The sequence below is a fragment of the Protopterus annectens genome, chromosome 9.part0 (assembly GCF_019279795.1).
Source record: "Protopterus annectens isolate FY-2018-M chromosome 9.part0, PAN1.0, whole genome shotgun sequence".
In the NCBI taxonomy this organism is placed as follows: Eukaryota; Metazoa; Chordata; order Ceratodontiformes; family Protopteridae; genus Protopterus; species Protopterus annectens.
Genome location: NC_056743.1, coordinates 854,052,035 through 854,074,886, shown reverse-complemented (window position 1 = coordinate 854,074,886; position 22,852 = coordinate 854,052,035). Strand labels below are relative to the sequence as shown.

Sequence of the window (22,852 nt, the reverse complement as noted above, 5' to 3'; positions counted from 1 at the left end):
ACTTGCCATTAACCTGAAGCAACTTGTTTAGTTCGGCTGGAGCCTCCATTAAGTAAACCATCAAAAATAACCCTGCTTATAGAAGGGAGACTAGAGGAAATTAAACATTTTCAACAGTTATGCTTTTGCTCATTTTGGTCATCCCACTGATTAAGGAAACTATTAGTTGCTGAACAAAAATATGTGATCATGTGGTGCAAACAATCTCAGTTATAAACTCATCACAAAGATTCTGTCAGCAAACATACCTCATATTACTAGTGAAACTCCTGCATTTCTAGGAACAGAAAAAGTTCCCTCCAAGCCACTTTCTAAAGCATATTTTGAGACAAATGAAAAAAAAAAAACAATGTTTAACACAGACTGTTTGCTCAGCAGGTAATTTGAAGTAGCAGCTCCTCAACACAAATTTACAAGTACAACACTGGTAGATATTTACAACTTTGCTGGAGTGAGCGAACTTGCGTCTCTAAGATGATAGGCAATTGTTAAATCTATCTGAAGGGATTGAATTTGAAGAAGAAAGTCTTTTTACTAGAAAAGGTTGTTGAAAAAGCAGAACCCTAGACAATGGGGTTTAGAGGCCAAGCATGGTCAGACATGCCCCAATTTATCTATAGCTTTATATATATATATATATATATATATATATATATATATATATATATATATATATATATATATATATATATATGGTTCTACCTCACTTCAACGACACGCCGGAACATCGACAGGGAAATCGCGAGCCCCAGAAGATCGACAGCGCAGAAGACCGACGCGACGGGACCTAGAAGATCGACAAGCAGAAGACCGACCCGATGGATGAAAGCACTGACGCCGAGGATGCCGAAATGGGAAAAGGCTGTGTAAGTATGTGGTAGTGACGGACGTTAGGGTGCGAGTAAGGTAAGTGTGGATAGGGGTGGGTTAAGTGAGTTAGGGTTAGGGAGCGGGTCAGGTAAGTGTGCGGTAGTGATTGTGTTTGGGTTAGGGGGAGGATAAGTGAGTTAGGGTTAGGAGCGGGTCAGGTAAGTGTGCGGTAGTGATTGTGTTTGGGTTAGAAGCGGATAAGTGAGTTAGGGTTAGGAGCGGGTCAGGTAAGTGTGCGGTAGTGATTGTGTTTGGGTTAGCGGATATGTGAGTTAGGGTTAGGAGCGGTCAGGTAAGTGTGCGGAAGTGAGGGACCTTAGGGTAAGGGTTTGGGTTAGGATTGTAGATAGTTGTGTGTATGAGGTTTAGTGTGGGTTTGTAGGGATTTTGGTGTGCTTGTGTTGTGTATGTGGTTTTGGACGGGAATGTGTTTTGTTTGTTGATTGTGGTGTGTGAAGTGTATGAGGTTTCGTGTTTGTGTACCGTCGGTTATTTCGTTGTCGGGCATGTGGAATTTCGTGTTTTTGTACTGTCGGTTATGTGGTTTCGGTGATTGCGTTGTCGGTGTTTTGGTGTTTCGTTTATGTGAGGTAGAACCATATATATATATATATATATATATATATATATATATATATATATATATATCATTCATTTAGTTGAATTTCATTTGGTCGAAAATTATTTCAGGCAGCACATTTCACTGAAAGCTCACCTGGTTGAATTTCATTTGGCCAAAAATGAAATATAGCCCCTGCCCCACTGCAGTGCGACCCTGGAGTGAGAATATTAAGTAAGGGGTGTGTGTGTGTGTGTGTGTGGGGGGGGGGTGTAGCCCCCCCCCCACACACATTTTGCAAATAGTTTTTACTGAACATATATTAATATATTTTTAATGGATACACCTTCATATAACAGTGAATACACTACAATTATGTGGGGGGGCTACGTCGCCCACACCCCCCCTTACTTAATATTGTAACTCCAGGGTTGCACTGCAGTGGGGCAGGGGCTATATTTCATTTTTGACCAAATGAGCTTTCAGTGAAGTGTGCTGCCTGAAATCATTTTCGACCAAATGTAATTCGGCCAAATGAAGTAGACCCATATATATAAACATTTGAAAAATGTAAGACAACTTCATCGAAATGTTATTATTGCAAATCAGTGCTTCACTGGTATTTTGTCTAAGGAAAACGAACCACTTGGCCAATAGGGTGAACTCTGCTTACTCTCCGCAGTGTAGTGCAATCTCAAAGTTGGTATACTTAGTTAGCGGGGTGTGGGGGCGCAGCCCCCCACTTTAATGTGTTTACTTTGTGTCTGGGTTTTCGTTTTTTCCCTGGTGGCCAAGTGGTTTGTTTCTCTTGGTAAAAATATTGATGATCCATTGCTTCACAATAATAAAGTTTCGATGAAGTTGTGGTTTGGATACGTGAAAATTTGATTGACAGTAGACCTATATCTATCTATATATATATATATATATATATATATATATATATATATATATATATATATATATATGTACATACACACACACACACACACACACACACACACACACACACACACACACACACACACACATCTAGGCAGACCTGTAAAAGTAGAGAAAAATTATTACAGGCTTTCTTAACAAAGCTCCTTCAGTGCTGGAACCAGTGCAGGAAAGGTCTTTATGACCTGTATCCAAAAGATCAAAACCCCTGCTGAATTTGAGAGCAGCCAAACATGATAATGATGTCAGATCCCTAAATAAATTAGGATCCAAGGAAGATAGAATGGTGGTGGAAGCACTAGAGCTGGTCATAAACCAAGTATGCACCATGCAATCAACTATCCAGACAATGGGGGGGGGGAGGGGTCAGATGTTTGCTCAAAAACAAGGTGGGTTTAAAGTCTGCCTTACTGTTTTTTTTTTTTTTGTTTTTTTATATACTCAATGTTAGTGGGAGAATCCCCAGGGGGTGTCGTATTAATACTGACAGCAGAATCTGTGTCCCTGACTTCTCCTGCACCTAAAGAGATTGGCTCTCCCATACCTTAGAATAGACAATGGTATAGCCATGGAAGATGTGACTGACTTGTGTCATTCACAGTTATAGTACCATACCGCATACCAGGGGACATGGAGGTAAAAGAAGGTGAGTGGCCCAATAGCCTGCCCATGGTCAAGTCTACTCAGAGTCACAATCCATAGACTAAAAGGATTTAATATTATGAATTTTATATGTATAAGGGTTAGATGGTGTTGCGTTACCGTATCAGAGACCATTAAGTCAGGGGACAAATTTCTAACCACATCAATATCAAATACTGGCTGCAGTCAGACTAGTATTCAAATAGACAAAACTTAATATTTTCCCTTAAAATAGTAAACTTCAGTCTGTTTCTAGAGGGATACAATTCTGAATATTGCACTATGCAAAATAATAATTTCAGTAATCTAGCACAATAACAAGTTCCAAAGGACCCAATAAAGGCTATAAGCCCAAAATAATAAAAACAGTATAAAATAGACTTAGGGAATAAATTTAAGATTCTGGTCAGTAATGTTCCATAAATTAAATGGTGCCAGTGCATGTCCAAAAGGATTCTACATTTAAGAAATAACGGCTAGAATTACCCCCCAAATTATAGAGACATCATAAAATACTGTTAGGCAAACTATAAACCTAATAAAAATTCCTGTCAGAAATGCTTCAGAAACAAAATGGCGCCAAAATTGTGATTTAAACAAAAAAATTTAAAATGTCAAGTTGCATCATTCACTTGCATGCATGAAGATATGAATAAAAACTGAAAACATGTATGTTTTCCTGTCAAAATATTGCTTTACATCAACAAATAACAGCTGCAATTTACTCATGAATATGGCAGCATTAGGCAATAACAGAACATCACTAAAATGGTCACAGTACAGAGTCTGTCAAGTATTCCAGACCACCACAAAACACACAGAAAGGGCTATAAACAATTGAAAAACTATCATTCAGCTCAATATACACAGAATAATTTATACTGTAAAGTACTGCTTGGAGTCCTTTGCCCAGGGCATCATTTCACCTAAAGCAAACCCTGTGTATAGGGCTGTTAAAATGCATCATCATTGCAACTAAGTGACAGACACCGTCAGTTCCATCTGTGAGATTAAACAGTGTGATACACAGGCCAATCAAACTGTAAGAGCATTGTAGCCACAGTTCAGTCTGTGCATACTACTTCTAAAACTCTGTATAATGAACTAAAAGGTTGTTAAGGAGGGATGGCAGTGACATGGTGATATTTAGACCAGAAAGTCTTGGGGGGGCTAACTTAACACTTGCAAAGGGAACTTAAAATGTTAACACCGCCCTCATGAGCATGAGAAGAACCTGTATAAGATGTGTCTACTTACTTTCTGTACCTGTTTGTAGCTCTACTGTCCTTGTTATTAGGCAAGGCATTAGCAGACAACAAAAGCTTAGATGCTTTGTCAGATTTAACAAATCACAGCAGGGTCTGAGGAAGGATTTTTTTTTTTTTTTACAAAATTGCTTGGAGAATCAGAAACTTTACAAAACCTGTCATTTTATTAAGAGTAGGTGGGCTATGAATTAGTTGTCAGGCAAGCAGACAAAAAAAGTATCCTATAAAGCGTACAGCACAGGACAGATGGCTGAAGTCCTAGGTGCATCCATGTTTAACAAGTCATAGCATCTCTTCTGTGATTCAGACTTGCTTTCCTTACCAGTGGAATTGCAGCAGGATCTTTAAAACAATGCCACCAAAAGAATGTCTCTAAAGGAATGTCAACAGAACTGCATCTTTATTTTCTGACTCATTCTGTAGGTGAATAGATCTGTGAGGAATGTGTCAAAGATTTCATTTCTGAATCCGAAGAATCCTTGTCCTCTGAAGTATCACTCGTCTTTTTCTGAGAAACAAAAGACAGAATGGAAAGAAAATAGAGAGTCTTCAATGGCAAGACAGCTTTGAAAAGTCCTTGAGGAAATGATACCACACTTGTTGTGGATCAGAAAGAACAAAGGTAGCAAAAGTGGGGTATGTATGCTTTATTTTTCTGCATCCTCTTTTTAGGAGTGATAGCAGAAATAATGTAAGGAGGAGGAGCAGACTCCTGACGTACCTCTTTAAAAGGCTATCCAGGACATTCTCTTGAAAAGGATCTGTGGTATGCTATCTAGTTCCTCAAAAATCACTAGCCAGGGTTCCCTTTCAATGGCTTTGCCAGCTGTCTGGTCAGTCAGATGGGATATGCCTGCAAGGTGTGCCTTATAAGCTTCCAGAGCAGGGTGGGGATGGGGTCACAACAGCGCAAACAGAGAAACCAAACTTTCTACAAGCTCATTATGCACCTTGCCAGAGATGTGTGACTGACTGAACATATACCTTCAAAGGTTTAGGTTTCTTTACTTTCACAGCTGAAGTACATCCAAAAGAGATGACTCGGAGGCCATCCTAACCTTGCACAAACTCCTTTAGTTTCTAGTTCTCTTAATATGTTTTCAGAGGCCCTAATTGTTTTGGGAAGGAAGGACTTACAAATGGCGTATTCCTTAAAGTTATGATCAGAAACGAAGCAGAATGATTTTCTTTGTAGGGAATCTGCCTACCAAAGTAATTTACTTCTCTTAACTGACATGAAAATTGACCAAATTAGTTAAGAAAAAAAATTAGTGAAACAGGAAGTGTCCCAACTGGGATACTTATCTGCACGTAATTGGAAACTGGCACAGGTCATATGGCTGACACACCAAATCCAAAGACCTTCTTAGGCTGGAAGCAAGAAAGTTCTGTGGTACTCTGTGCCTGTACATCTCATGTTCTATCACACACTCGTGTGCATAGGTCGGACATATGGCACAGGAGGAAGACACCCAATGTTTGGTACACTGGATGGATGCATGTTATTTTGGGAAAAATACTTTCCACTAATGAGCAATACTACCACAGTGATCAAATGAAGCATATCTTTAAAAACATTCCTTACAGCATCAAAAGTATAAAACTTTCTACACAACCAACCTTGCTTGCAAAACGGAGGGAATTAAGAGACTCTGAAAAGTTTTCTTCACATGGAGAGATGTTCACAAACATAAGCCTGAAAGAAAATACAAATGGAAAAAAGTGCATTAACCTAATCAAGACAAGACATCAGTTATAATGTTTGGTATAAAAGCTACTAATAACTTACGTTTTGGAGTTACCACCCAGAGAATTTTGGAGAAGATATGTCAGTTTACTATTTCTGAATGGAATATGAGATTCCTGTTGACAGAAGTTAGGCAAGAAAACATTGGTCAGTATGCAAACAAAGTGGAGATTAAACCACTTAACTCCTTATGTGAACTCATGGATTTCTCTCAATTCACAATACCAATCATTACCAGACAATACTGTACAGGCAGTACCAATCATATACGCAGATCTTTGGGATGAACTCTCAAAGAAGGTTCAAGGTAATCAGCTGGATATCCTCCTATGCCTCTGTATCCAGTGCATGAAACTCTTGCATAATTAAGCATGCAGCATTTCCATCAGGTTTATCCACAACACACATACTCCAAAGGTAATGTGCGTTCCCAGCTAATGCTTTTTTTTTATTAACCCAGAACTGAAGAACTTCAAACAATTTCAAGAAAGATGCATTATGGCACAAACCTACTGAAACTTTCTATGAATGTGTGTAGACACACAAAAGAAACACAGAAGGTTAAAAAAAAAGTAAACCCATTTTAGGAGTAATTTTGTAAGAGTTAAGAATATGCAACATGCTTCCTTATCTATATGGTCTTAGTATCAGAGCACTCCTGAAGCAATTCTTCAGTTTCCAAAGAGTTTATAGATTTCCCTAGGAGGAGACAAAGATGATCCAAGAAAACTCCCTAAACATGATGGCATTTAGTACTGATCAACTGAAGAATGCTAGACAACTGTAGCAGAGATTACAGATTTAGTGGCTATGACGTTACCACTATAATTTCCTGAAGGAGCTTCAGTTGAAAAAGTCATACCTTCAGCTTGTTCACGTAACTTTTATTAATTTGTTTCATTGGACGGGCCTACATGTACTCACCATGTGGTGTACTTCCCCCCACACTCCCTTACATAAATATACTAAATCTATAGTCATACAGTTGTGGAGAAGAGAACACCATGCACGTTGAAACACTGCTGGCACACAGAAACCACACCAGCAATGACTTTCTGTGTGAAATACTGCCAGTTGTTAGGTTAAACATCAGCAAGTTGAAATCGGAGAGCTGAACTGTTATCCAGTTAACACTTGATGAAGACTACAGTAACCACCTATACTGGAATGCATTTATGCTCATGTGCCTAGGGCACTATAATGGAATGCATTTATATTCATGTGCCTGGGGCACAAGGCTCCCTTCTTGGAAATGTGAGACCCAATACTATGAGCCTCGACATTCAGAAATTTAAATGCCTATTTCACAAACCTTCAGTGAATTCAGCAATGCAACACTTTTATAGGTGATTTTTCCCACCAAGGAGGGCTCACCATTCTTGCAGCCCCTTATGTGGTGGACTGTACTCACACACACCCCAGCTCCGGTTTCCTCCCACATTCTAAAGACATGCTTCTGGAGCATTTCTCCCCGGGCCTCCGCTGAAAACAGGATCTGTGGAACCTAGTCGGACTTTCTCAGTCAACAAATGTTAAATAAATAAATAACACACACACACACACACACACACACACACACACACACACACACAGCTCTACTTATATACTTATTAGCTCTGACATTGATGTACTGTGGAAGAGGGGGATTATTTTAGGATACTGAAAGGCCCAAAGGTTCCTCAATTTCATTAACTTTAATGCTCTGGAGCAGCTGGTTGACACCCCCACAAGGGGTGCCAACATCCTGGATCTGGTGCTTACCAATGTGGGGGACCACTGTAGCATTCACACTGTGAGGTATTCCTGGTGAGAGCTGACCACAGACCAGTGTCATTCGAAGTAACTATCACACCTGCCCCCCCCACCAGCAGCAACTAAACTAAAAAAACTCCAAAGCAGATTATAACCTCTTACAGGATGGTGTAAACAGTTTCACTGCACCTCTCCCATCAGATGGAATTGGCAACTATGCAGAGTTCTACACCAATGATTTATACAAACACCCACCTAACTGCATTGACTCGGCCATAGCTGATAGGACCAAAAGAAGTTCCTCAAGGAAGAGCAAACCTGCCTGGTGGACAACTGCCATTAACAGGCTTTACAATAAGAGGAAGAAATTGTTGTCTAAGAGTAAGAGGGTACAAGCCCTAAACTGAAAACACTCCCCGCTCTGCTTAAACAAGCAAGTAATACTTCTTGTGAAGCCCTCCAAAGCAAACTGAGAATCCAAATTAGCTTCCTCAACTAAGGACAACCCCATAAAAAGTTCTTTAGCTACATCTGTAACCTAAAAGGAAAAGCTCAGATATGTGCCGAACTGGTAGTTAATGATACCATATACACTGAGCCTGTGGACATAGCTAACCTATTGGCCAACAGATTCTGTGAAAACTTCCCTTCCACCTGTCCCCTACTGTGCATCTCTAAAGAGAAGGTTGTAAACTAGTTAAAAGGAAGAAAAAATGTTTCATAACCTTAAGGAAGAAAGCATAGTTATCTGACTACACACTAACAGTAGATGATCAAGTAGCAAGATCAGTGTTGCAAAACAATTACTTACCCATGGAAAATTACTGCAGGTGTACATCTGCCCTTCATGTCTGAGGTTTTACAGACCCTCCCAGACTGAAGCTGGACTCCAACCCTAGCTCAGGATATTAGCCAGACATTACTAAAAAGGGGGATCACTAATCGTAGTAAGTAAATTCTCCGCCATCTTGAGTAACTGTTTCTGCGACTTGGGAGCCGGTTCAGAAGAGGCCTGTGTTGCAGTCTTTGGTTTTGAAGGAGTCTTTGCCTTTGTCTTTATAAGAAGCTGAGTAGGCCTGAAAACCCCTTCGGAAGCCGGTACCTGCACAGCGGCTCCGGACCTATCCAAAGGAGCATTGTCCGAAGGTCCTGCCATTGAAATATTTAAAGGCCTGGTTGGCTCCTCATGAGAGTCCGTTTCGGCCATCGGTTCTGAAATGACGACGGCCGAACCTGAAGCTGGCTCCGCTTGTGCGCTATCATCAGATTTGGACCTCGGAGGCCTGTCTTTATCCTTGTGACGTTTGTGAACTCCGGTAGCGGGAACCGTATCAGACGACATTTTGTAGTTAAAGCGCCTACCGAAGTAATGAAAAGCAAAATCGTACCTGCGTTTAATTGTACGTTGATTGAATCTAGCACAAAACCGACAACTAGCTACGTCGTGGTCAGGGCCTAAGCAAGGAATACAGTAAGAATGAAAATCCTTATGAGGTATTTGCTTCCCACATGAAATACAATTATTAACTTTTTCTGACATCGGAGTGGAGCAAGAAAAAAGTTTCCCCAACGGGGTACTTAGCTTTGAGTGGAGAATAAAGTCTTCAGACTGAAGTATATCAGGAAAAAATTGTCAGGAGTCAGCCGACCGGCACTTGCGAACTGCTATCACCGCACAGCAAGAAAGACTGGAGAAGATGGTGTCGGCTGTCAGCTTTGTACTCTTGGCGCTTTGACGTCAGGGAGCATGGTTGAACAGCCGACGCCGGACCCAGACTTTGGGATTCTGCCCGACCGAGGGCTGCCTGCCGGCAGGGGAGAACCCTACAGTCATGACTGCAACAGTGAAACACGATGAACATCAGCAGGTACACATAGTACTTGAAGTTTTGAGACACGCCTAGCTGAAGTGATAGCAACCAGAAAAAGTGTCTTCCAAGACAGAAACTTAAGGGAACATGATGCTGCCGGTTCAAAAGGAGGCAAAATTAATTAAGTTAAGACTAAACCAAAGAGGAGGGGGATCTCTCTGGAGGTCTAAGAAGAGATGTTCCTCTCAAAAAAGCCTTACAGAGCTTATGAGACAATGTTAAAATTCAACAATCCGATATGAACATTTGAAATGGCTGCTAACTGTACTCTAACAGTAGCAGAAGTGGCACCGGACTGAAAAGTTGTGCTAGAAATTCAAGAATTTCATGGACTGGGGCTGAGAAAGGATCCACATTTCTAGACTCTGCCCAGTAAGAAAACAGTTTCCATTTACTAGCATACGTTTTTCTTGTAGTAGACTTATGTGAGGAAACAATAATATCACGGACTGCTGGGGAGATACCGAGAAGCCTGGCTAAGGTTGGAATTGGGAGTAACCAAGCTGTAAGCTGGAATGTTTGGAGGGATTGATGCAACCCGCCTGACTGATGAATCAGAAGATTTGGAATCAGATCCAGAATCCAGGGCTGATCGACAAGGTAGGGGTGCAGGAATGGAAACCATATCTGTCAAGGGCAATGAGGATAATTTTGCAACCCAACGATTTTGCATTCTGTATTAGTCTTGGTATTAGGGGAAACGGGGGGAAAAGCATAAAGGAGTCCCTGAGGCCAATCGTGGACTAGAGCATCTCTGGGTGTGTGACATGGAAGCGGGAGAAGTAGTTGCTGCATTTGCTGTTGAGAGGGGTGGCAAACAGATCACAGCATGGCTGTCCCCATTTGCGGAAGATAAGATCCGCAACTTCCTGATTCAGAGACCACTCGTAAGGCACGAGAATAGCTCTGCTGAGCCTGTCCGCTATGACGTTGGATCTCCCAGGGATGTGTGTCGCAATCAGAAAAAGTACAGTTTTGTACCTACCATAAATGTAGATGTTCGAAGATCCACATTGCTGCAGTCATAACCTGTGGGTAGTCCGCTGTCCTCGGTCGGCCCGAATACCAAAGTGTTAGGCTGGCGTCGGTCATGGTCGCTCAGATCTGACGTCAGTACGCCGTGGTACTAAAGCGCATGACCGACGCCATATCCTCAGTCTTTCTTGCCCCAGATGTCAGAAGGCCTTAAAAAGAAAGGCCATAGCCAAAAATGGAAAAACACCCAATCACCAATGTAGAAACAATAGTTACACCACAAACCACACAGCCACCCCAAACTACAGAGGGGAAGGAGGGAGGGTAAATTGGACTGCAGCAATGTGGTTCTTCGAACATCTACATTTATGGTAGGTACAAAACTGTACTATGTTCTTCATCTCACATTGCTGCAGTCATAACCTGTGGGTAGAATCCCAAAGCAAAGGTAAAGGGAGGTTGGCAAAATCAGAAAGCATTGGGAGCTGCTAACATGCCCTGTAAAACTGCAGTGGCAAACCCAGCCCTAGATTTGGAATAAAGAGGGAGATGGTAATGTTTAGAAAAAGTGTGCACTGAACTCCAAGTAGCTGCCTCCAAAATATCCTTAGTAGCTACTCCCCTTAAAAAAGCAGTAGAAGTGGCAGTCGCCCTAGTGGAATGAGGTCTGATTCCAGCCGGAACCTCCTTACCATGATGAGAATAACAAAAAGCAATACAATGGCCAATCCACTTAGAAATAGTTTGTTTTGAAACAGGTTTTCCCTGAGAACCCAAGGCAAAAGAAATGAATAACTGTTGAGACTGCCTGAACCCTTTAGTTCTGCTCAAATAATAACGTAACTGCCTGTGAATATCCAAAGAATGCAAATTTTTTTCCCCTTTATTTTGGGGATCAGCATAAAATGTAGGCAAATGAATAGATTGGTTTAAGGCCACATTAGAAACAACCTTAGGCATAAAAGTAGGATTAGTACGCAGGGAGACCCTATCCTTATGAAATATCAGGAAGGGTTCAACTGCCATTAGAGCCTGTAATTCAGATACCCTTCTAGCAGACGTAATGGCCAACAAAAAAGCTGTCTTCCAAGACAAAAACTTCAACTCCGAAGTAGCTGCAGGTTCAAAAGGAGGTAAAGTGAGCTTTTCCAACACAAAATTGAGATCCCAGGAAGGAGTAGGAGCTCTACGTGGGGGTCTTATGTTCTTTGCCCCTCTAAGAAATTGCTTAAACAAAGGGTGAGAGAATAATGGTGGGTCACAGTCATAGTGAGCAGAAATGGCTGCAGCATGAACTTTTATAGAGGAGAAAGACAAACCCTTGTCTAATAATTCTGTAAGATACTGAAGTGAAACACTCAAATTAGGCACAGAAACATCAAAGCTCTTTGTTGTGCTCCAAAGAAAAAAATCTCCTCCATTTATCAGCATAAACTTTCCTGGTACTAGGCCGTCTGGCCTCCAAAATGACATTCAAAACTTGTTGAGGAAGCTGCGACCCCCCAGGGTCTAAAACTGAATACTCCAAGCTGTCAGATGCAGGGACTGTACCTTGACATTGCGGAAATGATTGCTTGCCTGGGACAAAAGGTGTGGAATTGATGGCAAAGGCCAAGGAGGCTCCCGTACTAAACTCCTCAGCAGAGGGTACCAGTGCTGACGTGGCCAATCTGGAGCTATTAGAATCATGCAAGGCTTGTCCTGTCTGACCTTCAAGAGCACCTTGGGAAGAAGAGGCAGAGGAGGAAAGGCATAGACGTGAAGGTTGTTCCAACTGAATGATAGAGCATCCACTTTCCAAGCTTTTGGGTGAAACAGCTTTGTGCAAAACTTTGGCAGTTGGAAATTTAGTGGAGAAGCGAACAGATCTATGTCTGGAGTCCCCCAAGCCACCATCAACTGTTGAAATACATGAGGATCCAGTTTCCACTCGTGGGGATCCACCATCTGTCTGCTCAAAACATCTGCTAAGGAGTTCTATGCTCCCGGCAGAAACCTTGCCTGAAGAGTGAGGTGCAAACTGAGAGCAGTCTCCCACAAAATCATAGCTTGTCTGCAAAGAGGGTACGAATGGGTTCCCCCTTGCTTGTTGATGTACCACATGACTGTTGTGTTGTCTGTTTGAATCAACACCTGTCCTGGTTGAAGTAGATCCTTGAAAGCCATCAGGGCAAATTGGACTGCTAACATCTCCTTCATGTTGATATGCAAATGTTGTAGTCTGGGAGGCCACGTGTCTTGAACCCATTTCCCATTGAAGTGTGCTCCCCAAGCCATGTCTGAGGCATCTGTCGTTAAGATCTGACTCGCCTCTGGTCGGGTCACAGAGAGTCCCTTGTTTAGGTGACATTCCTGAGCCCACCACAAGAATTCCTTTGGATGCAAGGTATTATCTGAATGACAGTGTCCAAATCGTGGCAGTGTTGAGTCCATACGCTTTTGAGATACCATTGTAGCTTCCTCATATGCAGTTTGGCATTGGGAAGCACCAGAATACAAGATGCCATGAACCCCAAGGCCTGAAGGACTGTCCTTGCAGTCAGCCTGGACCGTAGAGATAATTGCTGGAAGTAAAGGGCAAGATTTCTTTGCTTGTCCGGGGTCAAAAACGCCATCTGAGAGGCTGTATTCAGTCTCACACCCAGAAAGCACATGTCCTGAGAGGGTACTAGACTGGACTTTGTTTCGTTCACAGAATACCCTAGGCACCTTAACACTGCCATAACATACTGAAGATGGTGAAGTAACTTGACTTTGTCTTGAGCAAGAATCAGGCAATCGTCCAAATAAGGATAAATTTGTATTCCCCTTAATCTTAAGAAGGCTATCACCGGAGCCAGGACTTTTGTGAACACCCTGGGCGCAGTAGATAAGCCAAAGGGCAATGCAGAGAACTGATAATGAAAAGTACCAGCCCGAAAACACAGGAACCTCCTGCAGCTGGGCCTGATAGGAATGTGAAGATAAGCCTCTGAGATCCAGAGTTACCATCCAGTGATCTTTGCCCAGCAGAGGCAGAAGCTGCTGCAAAGTTAACATCTTGAATTTTGGAATGTCCAGGTATGTGTTGAGAATAGACAAATCCAGAATTGGCCTCCAAGTGTTTCCTTTCTTTGGTACAAGAAACAGGCGAGAATAAAATCCTAGGCCTACTTCTGACGGAGGGACCCCCTGGATAGCCCCCATTTTTAAAAGTAAAGAAATCTGTTTGTGAGCCTCCAACTTTTGCTGAGGAGGAACGTCTGGCATGCCTTTGAAAGGAGGCAAGGTGTGAAAATAAAACTTGTAGCCTCGGTCTATAATGTCCAACACCCATTTGTCCTGGGTGACTAAAAGCCAATTTTGCCTGAAAAGTGCCAACTTTCTTCCCAGAGGAGCTGCCAGACAGGAGGGATCTGGCAGCTGGAGATACAGGTCATTGGGTCTGTTTACGAAAAGTCTGACCCCTGCCCTCACCTGAAGATTGTGCAGGTGAACTCCACGTCCTAGGCCTGAAAGAACCCTGAGCATAAGCTCTGCCCCTACCACGTCTAGATCTGCCCCTAGACTGTAAATCAGAAGGATAAGCCCATCCCTTAGCAGGCCAATTTCTGCTAAACTTAGGGGGCTGCACCTGCAAAAAATCCTTAACTGTCTGCATGGACTTAGCTTTGTCTTCCATTTTCTTCAAAACTGACTCCACAGGAGAACCAAACAGAACTTCAGATTGAAGGGGAGCATCCAAAATTCGAGCTTTAACATGCTCTGACAAATTCTGATCCTTAAGCCAGGCGTGCCTACGAATAACTGATCCAGTGGCAGCCACCCTGGAAGAAGCCTGAAGAGCATCAAAACCACACTGCAAAGAATGCTTACCCACCTGATCAGAGGCATGAACTAAATCTTGCAATTCCTTACACTCTATACCCTCTGCCAAAGCATCTACCTTAGATTTTAACTGACTTAAGAGAAAATTCTGGTACTTCAGCATATGAAACTGGCAATTCAAAGCCCTCATCGCTAGAGTGGAAGAGATATACACTTTTTTACCCCACCTATCCAAAGCTCTAGAATCTTTATCCAGAGGAACTGGATTCTTTACAACAGAAGCCCTGACACCCTTAGGTCCCTGGCTAATAGTTTCCGGGTCCACTCTTGGGCTCTTATACAAATATTTATGAGCCTCTGGCACTCTGTAATACCTGTCTGGCTTGACCGGGGCAGGAGGCAAAGAATCAGGATTAAGGGAAGCTTCAGAGAAAACATCCTGAACAACATCCAAAACGGGGAATAGCCAAGGGCCTATGCTGTGGTAAAAACAAAAATTCCCCAAGTCTCTTTCGAGAATCTGAAAAATCCTGACCTTCCCATTTAAAATGCTCCCTCATGGAATGCAGGGTTTCAGAAAAAGAAAAATCTTCTGGAGGGGAAGCAGAAGGACTAGAATCCTCTGCATCTGAATCAGAATAAGGAGGAAAATCCTGAATGTCTTCAGCCGAAGACTCCGAGTAATCTGAGGAATGCTCCAATCCTTCCACCTCTGGCTCCACCCTAGGCCTCTTATCTGGAGGAGGCATAGAACCCCTGATTAAGGTAATCAAATCCTCTGCCATTTTCAGCATATGCTTTTTAGGTACAGAACCTGCAGAACTAGGGCTGACGCCAGAGGAAGACAAACTAGGCCTGACCTTGGAAGGTGCCTTAGAGACAGAAGTAGAAGGCCTAACCACCTTATGCAAAGAAGGGACTACAGAGACCTGAGAGGCCCCCTCAGCCTGACACGACTCCTGAGAGGCCACATCCTGCAAGATTAAAGGCTCCCCCTGAGATTCAGCTGAAACCTCGGCTGGATCCACAGATTCCACCGTAGTTTCCAAAGAACCGGCGTCCGTAACGGACGACTCATCCTGCTTGGACTTTAATGATTTTTCCTTATGCTTCTTAGCAGTAGCGGGCGTCGGAGGATCCGACGGCATATTGTAGTTACACCGCTTACCGAAGACAAGTCTAGCACAATCTAACCTGTGTTTAATGGTGCGCTTATTAAATCTAGCACAAAAGCGACACCCGACTACGTCGTGCTCAGGCCCCAAGCAAGGAATACAGAGAGAGTGGTAATCCCTATGAGGTATCGGTTTCCCACAAGAAATACAATTATTTACTTTTTCTGACATCCGGATTTAACTGAGGCAAGAAAAGACAAAAATATTCCCCAAGGGGGTACTTAGCCCAACTTGGTCTTCGGTCTGAAACTCAGAATACGAAAATTTCAGGACGCCGAACGGCACTTGCAAACGCTGCTTCTGCTTCAGACCATGCGGCAAGAAAGACTGAGGATATGGCGTCGGTCATGCGCTTTAGTACCACGGCATACTGACGTCAGATCTGAGCGACCATGACCGACGCCAGCCTAACACTTTGGTATTCGGGCCGACCGAGGACAGCGGACTACCCACAGGTTATGACTGCAGCAATGTGAGATGAAGAACATCGGGAGGAAATTGCCCATTGCCACAGTCTGAGCGCCTCTCGACACAGGGGGTAGGACCTGGTTCCGCCCTGTTTGTTGATGTACCACACCACTGACATGTTGTCTGTTTAAATTGCAATGGTCCCAGAAGGAAGGGAGTCTTGAAGGGCTTGCAATGCCAGAAGCACGGCTCTCATTTCTAGGACACTGATATGCAGATGGTACTCCTGAGGTTGCCAAGTGCCTTGGACTGTCCTGCCCAGATAATGCCCTCCCACCCTATCAGGGAGGCATCCGTGGTCACTGTGGCTACCGGTGGAGGCTGTATGAAAGGTCTGCCCTGAGACACTAGTGGGGAGTCCATCCACCAAGACAGGTGCCTTTTGCATGTTTCTGTAATCAGGATCATGTGAGACCATGGGAAGCTCCTGAAAGGACCACTGCATGAAAAGAAGCCATTGAAGAATTCTCATGTGGAAACGCACTAATGGAACTAGAAGAATGGCAGCTGCCATGGAGTCCAGAGCTTGAAGGGCATATCTGACTTGAATCCTTTTGCTCTGCATTAGGATTAACACTTGTTGACAAATTGTGGAAACTCTTTCCAGTGGTAATCATTCAAACATTTCCCTTGTGTTTAATTCTGTTCCTATGCAAGTGATAGACTGACAGGGCAACAAGGCAGATTTTTCTAAATTTATTGCGATGCCTAGTTGAGTGCATGACGTGATTCTATAATTCCGCGCTTGTAAGAGTTGATGCCTGGTGGAAGCAGTGAGGAGCCAGTTGTGTAGATATGGAAACACCTGGAATCCTTGACGCCTCAGGTGAGCCGTGACTACTGCCATACACTTGGTGAACACTCTGAGGTGAGACCAAAGGGCAGAGCTCTGAACTGGTAATGACTGGCCCCTACCTGGAAGTGAAGAAATTTCCTGGAGCGTCTGTCCATCTTGATATTGTAGTACGCGTCCTGAAGCTCTATCGAGCACATCCAATTGTCCTGACCCAGAAAGGGTAGAATGGACTGTAGCGTGACCATCCGAAACTTTTCTCTTTGTACAGATTTGTTCAGTCTGCTGAGATCCAGAATTTGTCTCCAGTCCCCTGTCTTATTTGGTACCAAAAAGAATCTTGAGTAAGTTCCGGATCAGAGCTGGTCTGCGGGGACTTCCTGAATGGCTCTTTTTTTCTAGCACTTTTGAAACTTCTATGACTGCTTGCTCCCTCAGATTGGGTGGAACATCTGGAAGGGCCTTTTTTGACTGTAAGGGGGATTGATGGAAGGGAATTTTGTAACCTCCAGATATAATGGATAGGTACCCATCTGTCTCTTGTTAAATTCTGCCAGGCTTTTGGGTACAGCGGAAGTCTTCCCCCGACTGCCTCCAGAGGTGAGCAGCCAGGCAACCCTTCAGGGATGCTGCAAGGGCTTGCCAGAGAAGGATTCTCTGTCACCCTGGTTCTGCAGACCCCCTCTGCCATGAGGGCGGCGTCTGTTATTGTTGTTTCCCCCTCTGCCTCTGGAGGAAAAATCACCATGTGTCAGGCAAGGATCCCTGGGATTTCCGGAACTACAGCTTCCCACTCTTCTGATCCTTGAGATAAGGTCTAGAGGGAGTGAAAAAATGGACTCCCATGGCAGAGAGAGTCTTGCCTTCTTGCTCACACCTGGTCAACGTGTCTTTCACCTGAGGCCCAAAGAGAAAGGAGCCATCAAAGGGAGTATTGGTGAAGGACGCTTGTAAGGGTTCCACAAACTGACACAGCCGCATCCAAGCATGTCTCCCAAGGGCCACACCTGTGCCAGCGGCTCTGCTCTCTCCATCGGCTGCATGGGAAATCAGCCTCATGGAGGAGTTTACTGTGGAATTAAGAGTCGCCAGCTGGGAAGCTACTTTGGCTTGTATTCCCTCAGCTGTAGGATCTTGAAGGGCATCTCCAAGCTCTTTCAGGAGACCCCTTTGACGACGAGTAAAATGACAGATAGTTCAGGGACCTCATTGAGAAGGTCGCTGAAGGAAACATTTGCTTTCCGTATCTGTCCATCATCCGAGACTCTTTGTTAGGGGGATGAACAGATGAAGAGGTTTCTGCTAACTCTTTCTTGGTGGCTGCTGCTACCACCATGGCATCAACGGGCACACCTTTGGAAAGGAATTGCTTATCCTGGGGGGCTGTGTCTGGAGCTGACCAAGCCTTTCGAGGCACTACAGACATGAGTGGATCGAAAGGAGGAGAAACCCGGGAGGTGGAAGTTCGGGAACTGAATGTGTCCAGGAGTACAGACTCATCCTCGGTAGGGGCTAGGGAAGTCCAGTTCCCCCTCTGCCTAAGCATTTCAAGGCTGTCCGAAAAGGAAACCTCTTCAGAGGGAGACCTCAGGGACCCTTCCGATTCATCCATGTCTGTAAATGAAGGGACAGACTCAGGGGAGTCTATGTGCTTCCTCTTGCACTTCTCCCGAGGGGGCTCTTCTGAGTGATCAGGGGAGGCCTCGGAAGAAGAGGGAACACCCGATGGGGTGTCCTGGGGCATTGGTTCCCTATGCTTGGGGTCTGGAGGGGGAGCAGAGGTTGGCACAGACACTATGGGGGACGGAGCCGATGGAGCTGATAGTGGAGCTGTTTCGGGGGATAGCACACTTCGCATGACCTCGAAGGCGCCCCAACCTCGAGGCAGAGAAAGTTCCAGTTCAGAAGAAATAGGAATCCTTCTCCGCACCGAGGGCGACGGCTCCTAGGCCAATGTTGGAGCCGAGCTCACCTGCGCCGAAGCTCCGAGGGGGAGAACGGGGTCGGACAAGGGTCCGATGCCACCCCCCCCGGAACTGACGAGAGAGCCCTGGCATCCCGATTCCTCAATAGAAAGAACAATCGAGTTAATCGGAGCCGAAGGAGAGATGGTGATCAGAGCCAACGGTTCCACTACCCGCACACCAACGACTCAATGGAGTCAGAGGAGGAATGGAAATAGAGGTGGTTGGAGCAGATACCTGTTGAGGTGGGCTGGATAGTAATTTAGCTAGTGCCTGTGACTTAAGCAACCTACTTACTACTCTGTCCACATTATGATCCGATAGCCTAGAGGATTGAGAGGAGTGTGAAGAATGGTGGCTGCGCTCACTTTGTAATAATGGTGACTGAGGCGCAGAGTGAATGGACTCTAAAGAAGGGGACCTCAGTCTCTTATGGCTCAGTGACGGCTCCGAAACATCTGATGGAACCGATGGAGGAATTGTCTTGTCGGTGCCAGCAAGAACCGACATACTCGGTTGTTCTAATACAGGAGTCGACTCCGAAGGTGGAGCCGACTGACAGATTTAGAGGATTTCACTGGCTGAGAACTCTTTGCCAGTGAATCCTGAGGCTTCAATAAACCCCGAAGGATTAATTTGTTTTTGCACTCCTAAGGACCCTTGGACTTAAAATGTGGCAAATAGAACAAGAGTCCTGCAGGTGAACAGCACCCAAACAATAAACGCAACTAGTGTGTCCATCTGTCAGAGACATTTTCTGACAGCATGAGTCACACTTTTTGAAGTCAGAAACTTTCGCATCCTTGGACATAACTCTAACCACTACACACAATCCAAGTACCACAATACAGACAGACAAAAAATCCCTAAACTACTAAAGGAACACAACAGATTTTTTATTTTTTTTATTTTTATATACAGTAACAAAAAAGAAGGGAAGGACAGCCTCTAAGTTAAACAGCTGTCCTAAGGGAGGGGGGAGGGGAGAACTCTCTAATTTAAACGAGTTCTTAAGGAAAAAAGGGACTGCAGAAAGAAGCAACGTCCACAAACAACACCCACAGAGAATAAAACTATAAGGGGAAGTATACTAGTTTTAAGAAGTTTAAACAAATATATATATATATATATATATATATATATATATATATATATATATATACAAACATATAGATATATATATATATATAGATACATATATATATATATATATATATATATATATATACATATATATACAAACATATACATATATATATATATATATATATATATATATATACATATATATACAAACATATAGATATATATATATATATATATATATATATATACATATATATACAAACATATAGATATATATATATATATATATATATGTATACACACACACAAAAGTATATAAGCCCGAGCCAGAAATGACACACCTCGTAGCTGAAACGGCAAACATGGAATAAGGGGTAGCCTCGAGCCAGTAAACAGCTCTCAAGCTATTGAAGATGGCAGAGTCGGAGCAGAGGATCGGCTCCGAACCCAAACAGCAAGAACGAAGGCGAGATAGACAACTTAACATCATAACTTCAGATCAGACTAGGGCAACACTGGGAATCTCAGGTCCTATACCTCAAATCAGAGGACAGATCAGAGTAGGAGCAGCTAAAGGGGTCTGGGACAGTCCATTGCTCACAGGTCCAATAGGAGACTAAGCCAGAACAACTCCCAACTGAATTTCTGTCCTGAGGAATTTCCTCAGCTTCTGTCCTCATCTGTTTCAGAGAGACTCTGGTAGACCTGAAGAAGAGGAAGATGACTGAGGTCTAGAAGCCTTACAAGGGGATCTCCTGGAGAAAAGATGAATGTAGTCTAGCAGCAGCCTGCTCCAGTGTGAATAGAGGTTCCCATTGAGGGGGGGTTCTGGAGGAAGAGTGTGACAGATCCAGTGGACTAATCAGATTCAAAGTTCTTTGGATTGTAGGAGGCAGAGCCAAAGTCATCACCCAAGTAGAACATTTGCTAAATGCTTCTTTTGCTCCAAGAACTGATCTTTAGACTTTTTCCCTTTCATTTTTTTAAGCTTCTTGGTGGATGGGGATGCTCCATAAGTAGATGGAGATGAGGAAGGGAAATAGACCCTTTAAGACCAGTTTATTCCTAAGTTCCACAACAGCTCGATGGTTAAATACAGAGCAAATGTCACACTCCGCGTATAAACAACTAGATGCGGAACAAACACATTTGGAGTGGGCAACCAAACTGAGGATTTTGTGCCCACGGGAAACATTTTTTGAAGCCAGTGTCAGCCATGTTTCAACACATTACATATATGGAAAAACAACCTAAATAGAGCAATAATATACAATACAAGCAATAAACAGAGAGAGAGAAACACTAACAATGGTAATAAAGAAGTACTAACACTATATAATACAAAGAGGAAACAAAGTAAGCTACACATAGCCTAAACCAATAGGAAAAAATGTGTGTGTGTGTGTGTGTGTATATATATATATATATATATATATATATATATATATATATATATACACACACACATATATATATATATATATATATATATATATATATATCTATAATATGTATCTCTAAGGGAGGAAAATTAAGGCAAGGTAAAAATAAGCAAAAAAACTGTGTACCAAAAATGTTATTCATCTCCGGACCTGATCTATATCAACCACATCTAAACACAGAGTAGCAAAATATATTGGAGGTAATTATAGGTAAGAGGAGGAGCCTGAACTAGAGTCCAAGTCTGGAAAAAGCAGCAGAAGTTGGATCCGAAACCCATGAGTTGAGAAATGGATGAGAAACACATCATCAGATTCCATATTGGTAAGACTACTGAACAGTGATCATTTGAATATCTACTGTTATGGTAAGGTTCCTCAATAATCTTGCCAGTCTCCTATAAATTTTTTGAAAAAGTCAGCTGCAACAGTACCAAAAATGTGTTGCCTGTCCAGAGGTGTAAAAAGAAAAGTTTTGATTTAACACATTCTGATAAGGAATGTAATCTAAGTAATGAAAATTTTCCAACAGAATCTGCACTGGAAGATGCATCAGTTTCATCTTAACTGCATTTAACAGAATGCCTAGCTATCATACTATTGTTTATTGTGAATCGGTTATGTCTGAAAGTTTATTTATGTCTCCTAGAACAGATAAGAGTTACACGATCACAGAAGCCTGATAGTTCATGACAAAGGATAGGGTAGCTGAAGTGTAAAACCTTTTGCCATACTGTTCTACAGTTCTGTTATTCTTATCATTAGACAAAACATTAGAGGAAGGAAGTAGTTTAGTAGGTTTATCAGATACTAGGAAGATGACAGCAGGTTGAGTAAAAGGGTCTTGAACTAAAATATATGGGAGTCAGGTAACAGAATCTCAGATTTCCTGAGGGCAGGAAGCTAGGATTTTGGGTAAAGGGAAAGAGGCAAAGATATGCTTCTACAACAGGAGGAATGGCATATAATTTAAGCACATCCATATAAATAAGATCCTATCTTATTTTTGGATATCTGACACCTGACTACATTCATACTGAAAATATTGCATCATTTCTAACAGTTTCCAAAAGATCATTCTTCTAACGGAGAATCCATGGACATGGTATATATATTCCCCCTTCATAGATAGGTACTAGGCTATCGGCCCAAGGGCCTACGTAAGCCTAGCCAACAAGGTTCCCTGGCTTACACCACCCAAGAAAGTTATTTTCCTGTGCCACTGTCGAGCAGAGACACAGAAGTGATCCCCGGGGTGCATTTCCTATTTCCCATCTACTCATCAAGATTTTTCTTGAAGAGTGCTAATGAAGAACTTTGCTTGACATAGATGGGTAGCCTGTTCCAGAGTATGGAAAGTCTCTGGACAGGAATCTATCCCTCCAGCATGTCCTGTTTATTATGGTGACAAGGTTTAGGTCCCTAGAGCGTGTAGCTCGGAGGGAATGGGATTTCTTTAGGTGTAGCATGTCCAACAGCTCTGGGTTTGACATA

At 43.0% G+C, this 22,852-nt stretch overlaps 1 protein-coding gene across 3 annotated transcripts in view; it reads right to left on the bottom strand.

Annotated features, from left to right (window-relative positions):
- Positions 1-22,852, bottom strand: part of KIFC1 (kinesin family member C1) — a gene marked incomplete in the record, with an annotated part of 1,304,428 nt that overhangs the window by 150,322 nt on the left and 1,131,254 nt on the right. For all 3 annotated transcript variants that reach the window (XM_044083556.1, XM_044083558.1, XM_044083557.1), the window contains 2 exon segments: positions 5,902-5,977; positions 6,071-6,144. In XM_044083556.1, coding sequence (XP_043939491.1) covers positions 5,902-5,977; positions 6,071-6,144 — 150 coding nt within the window.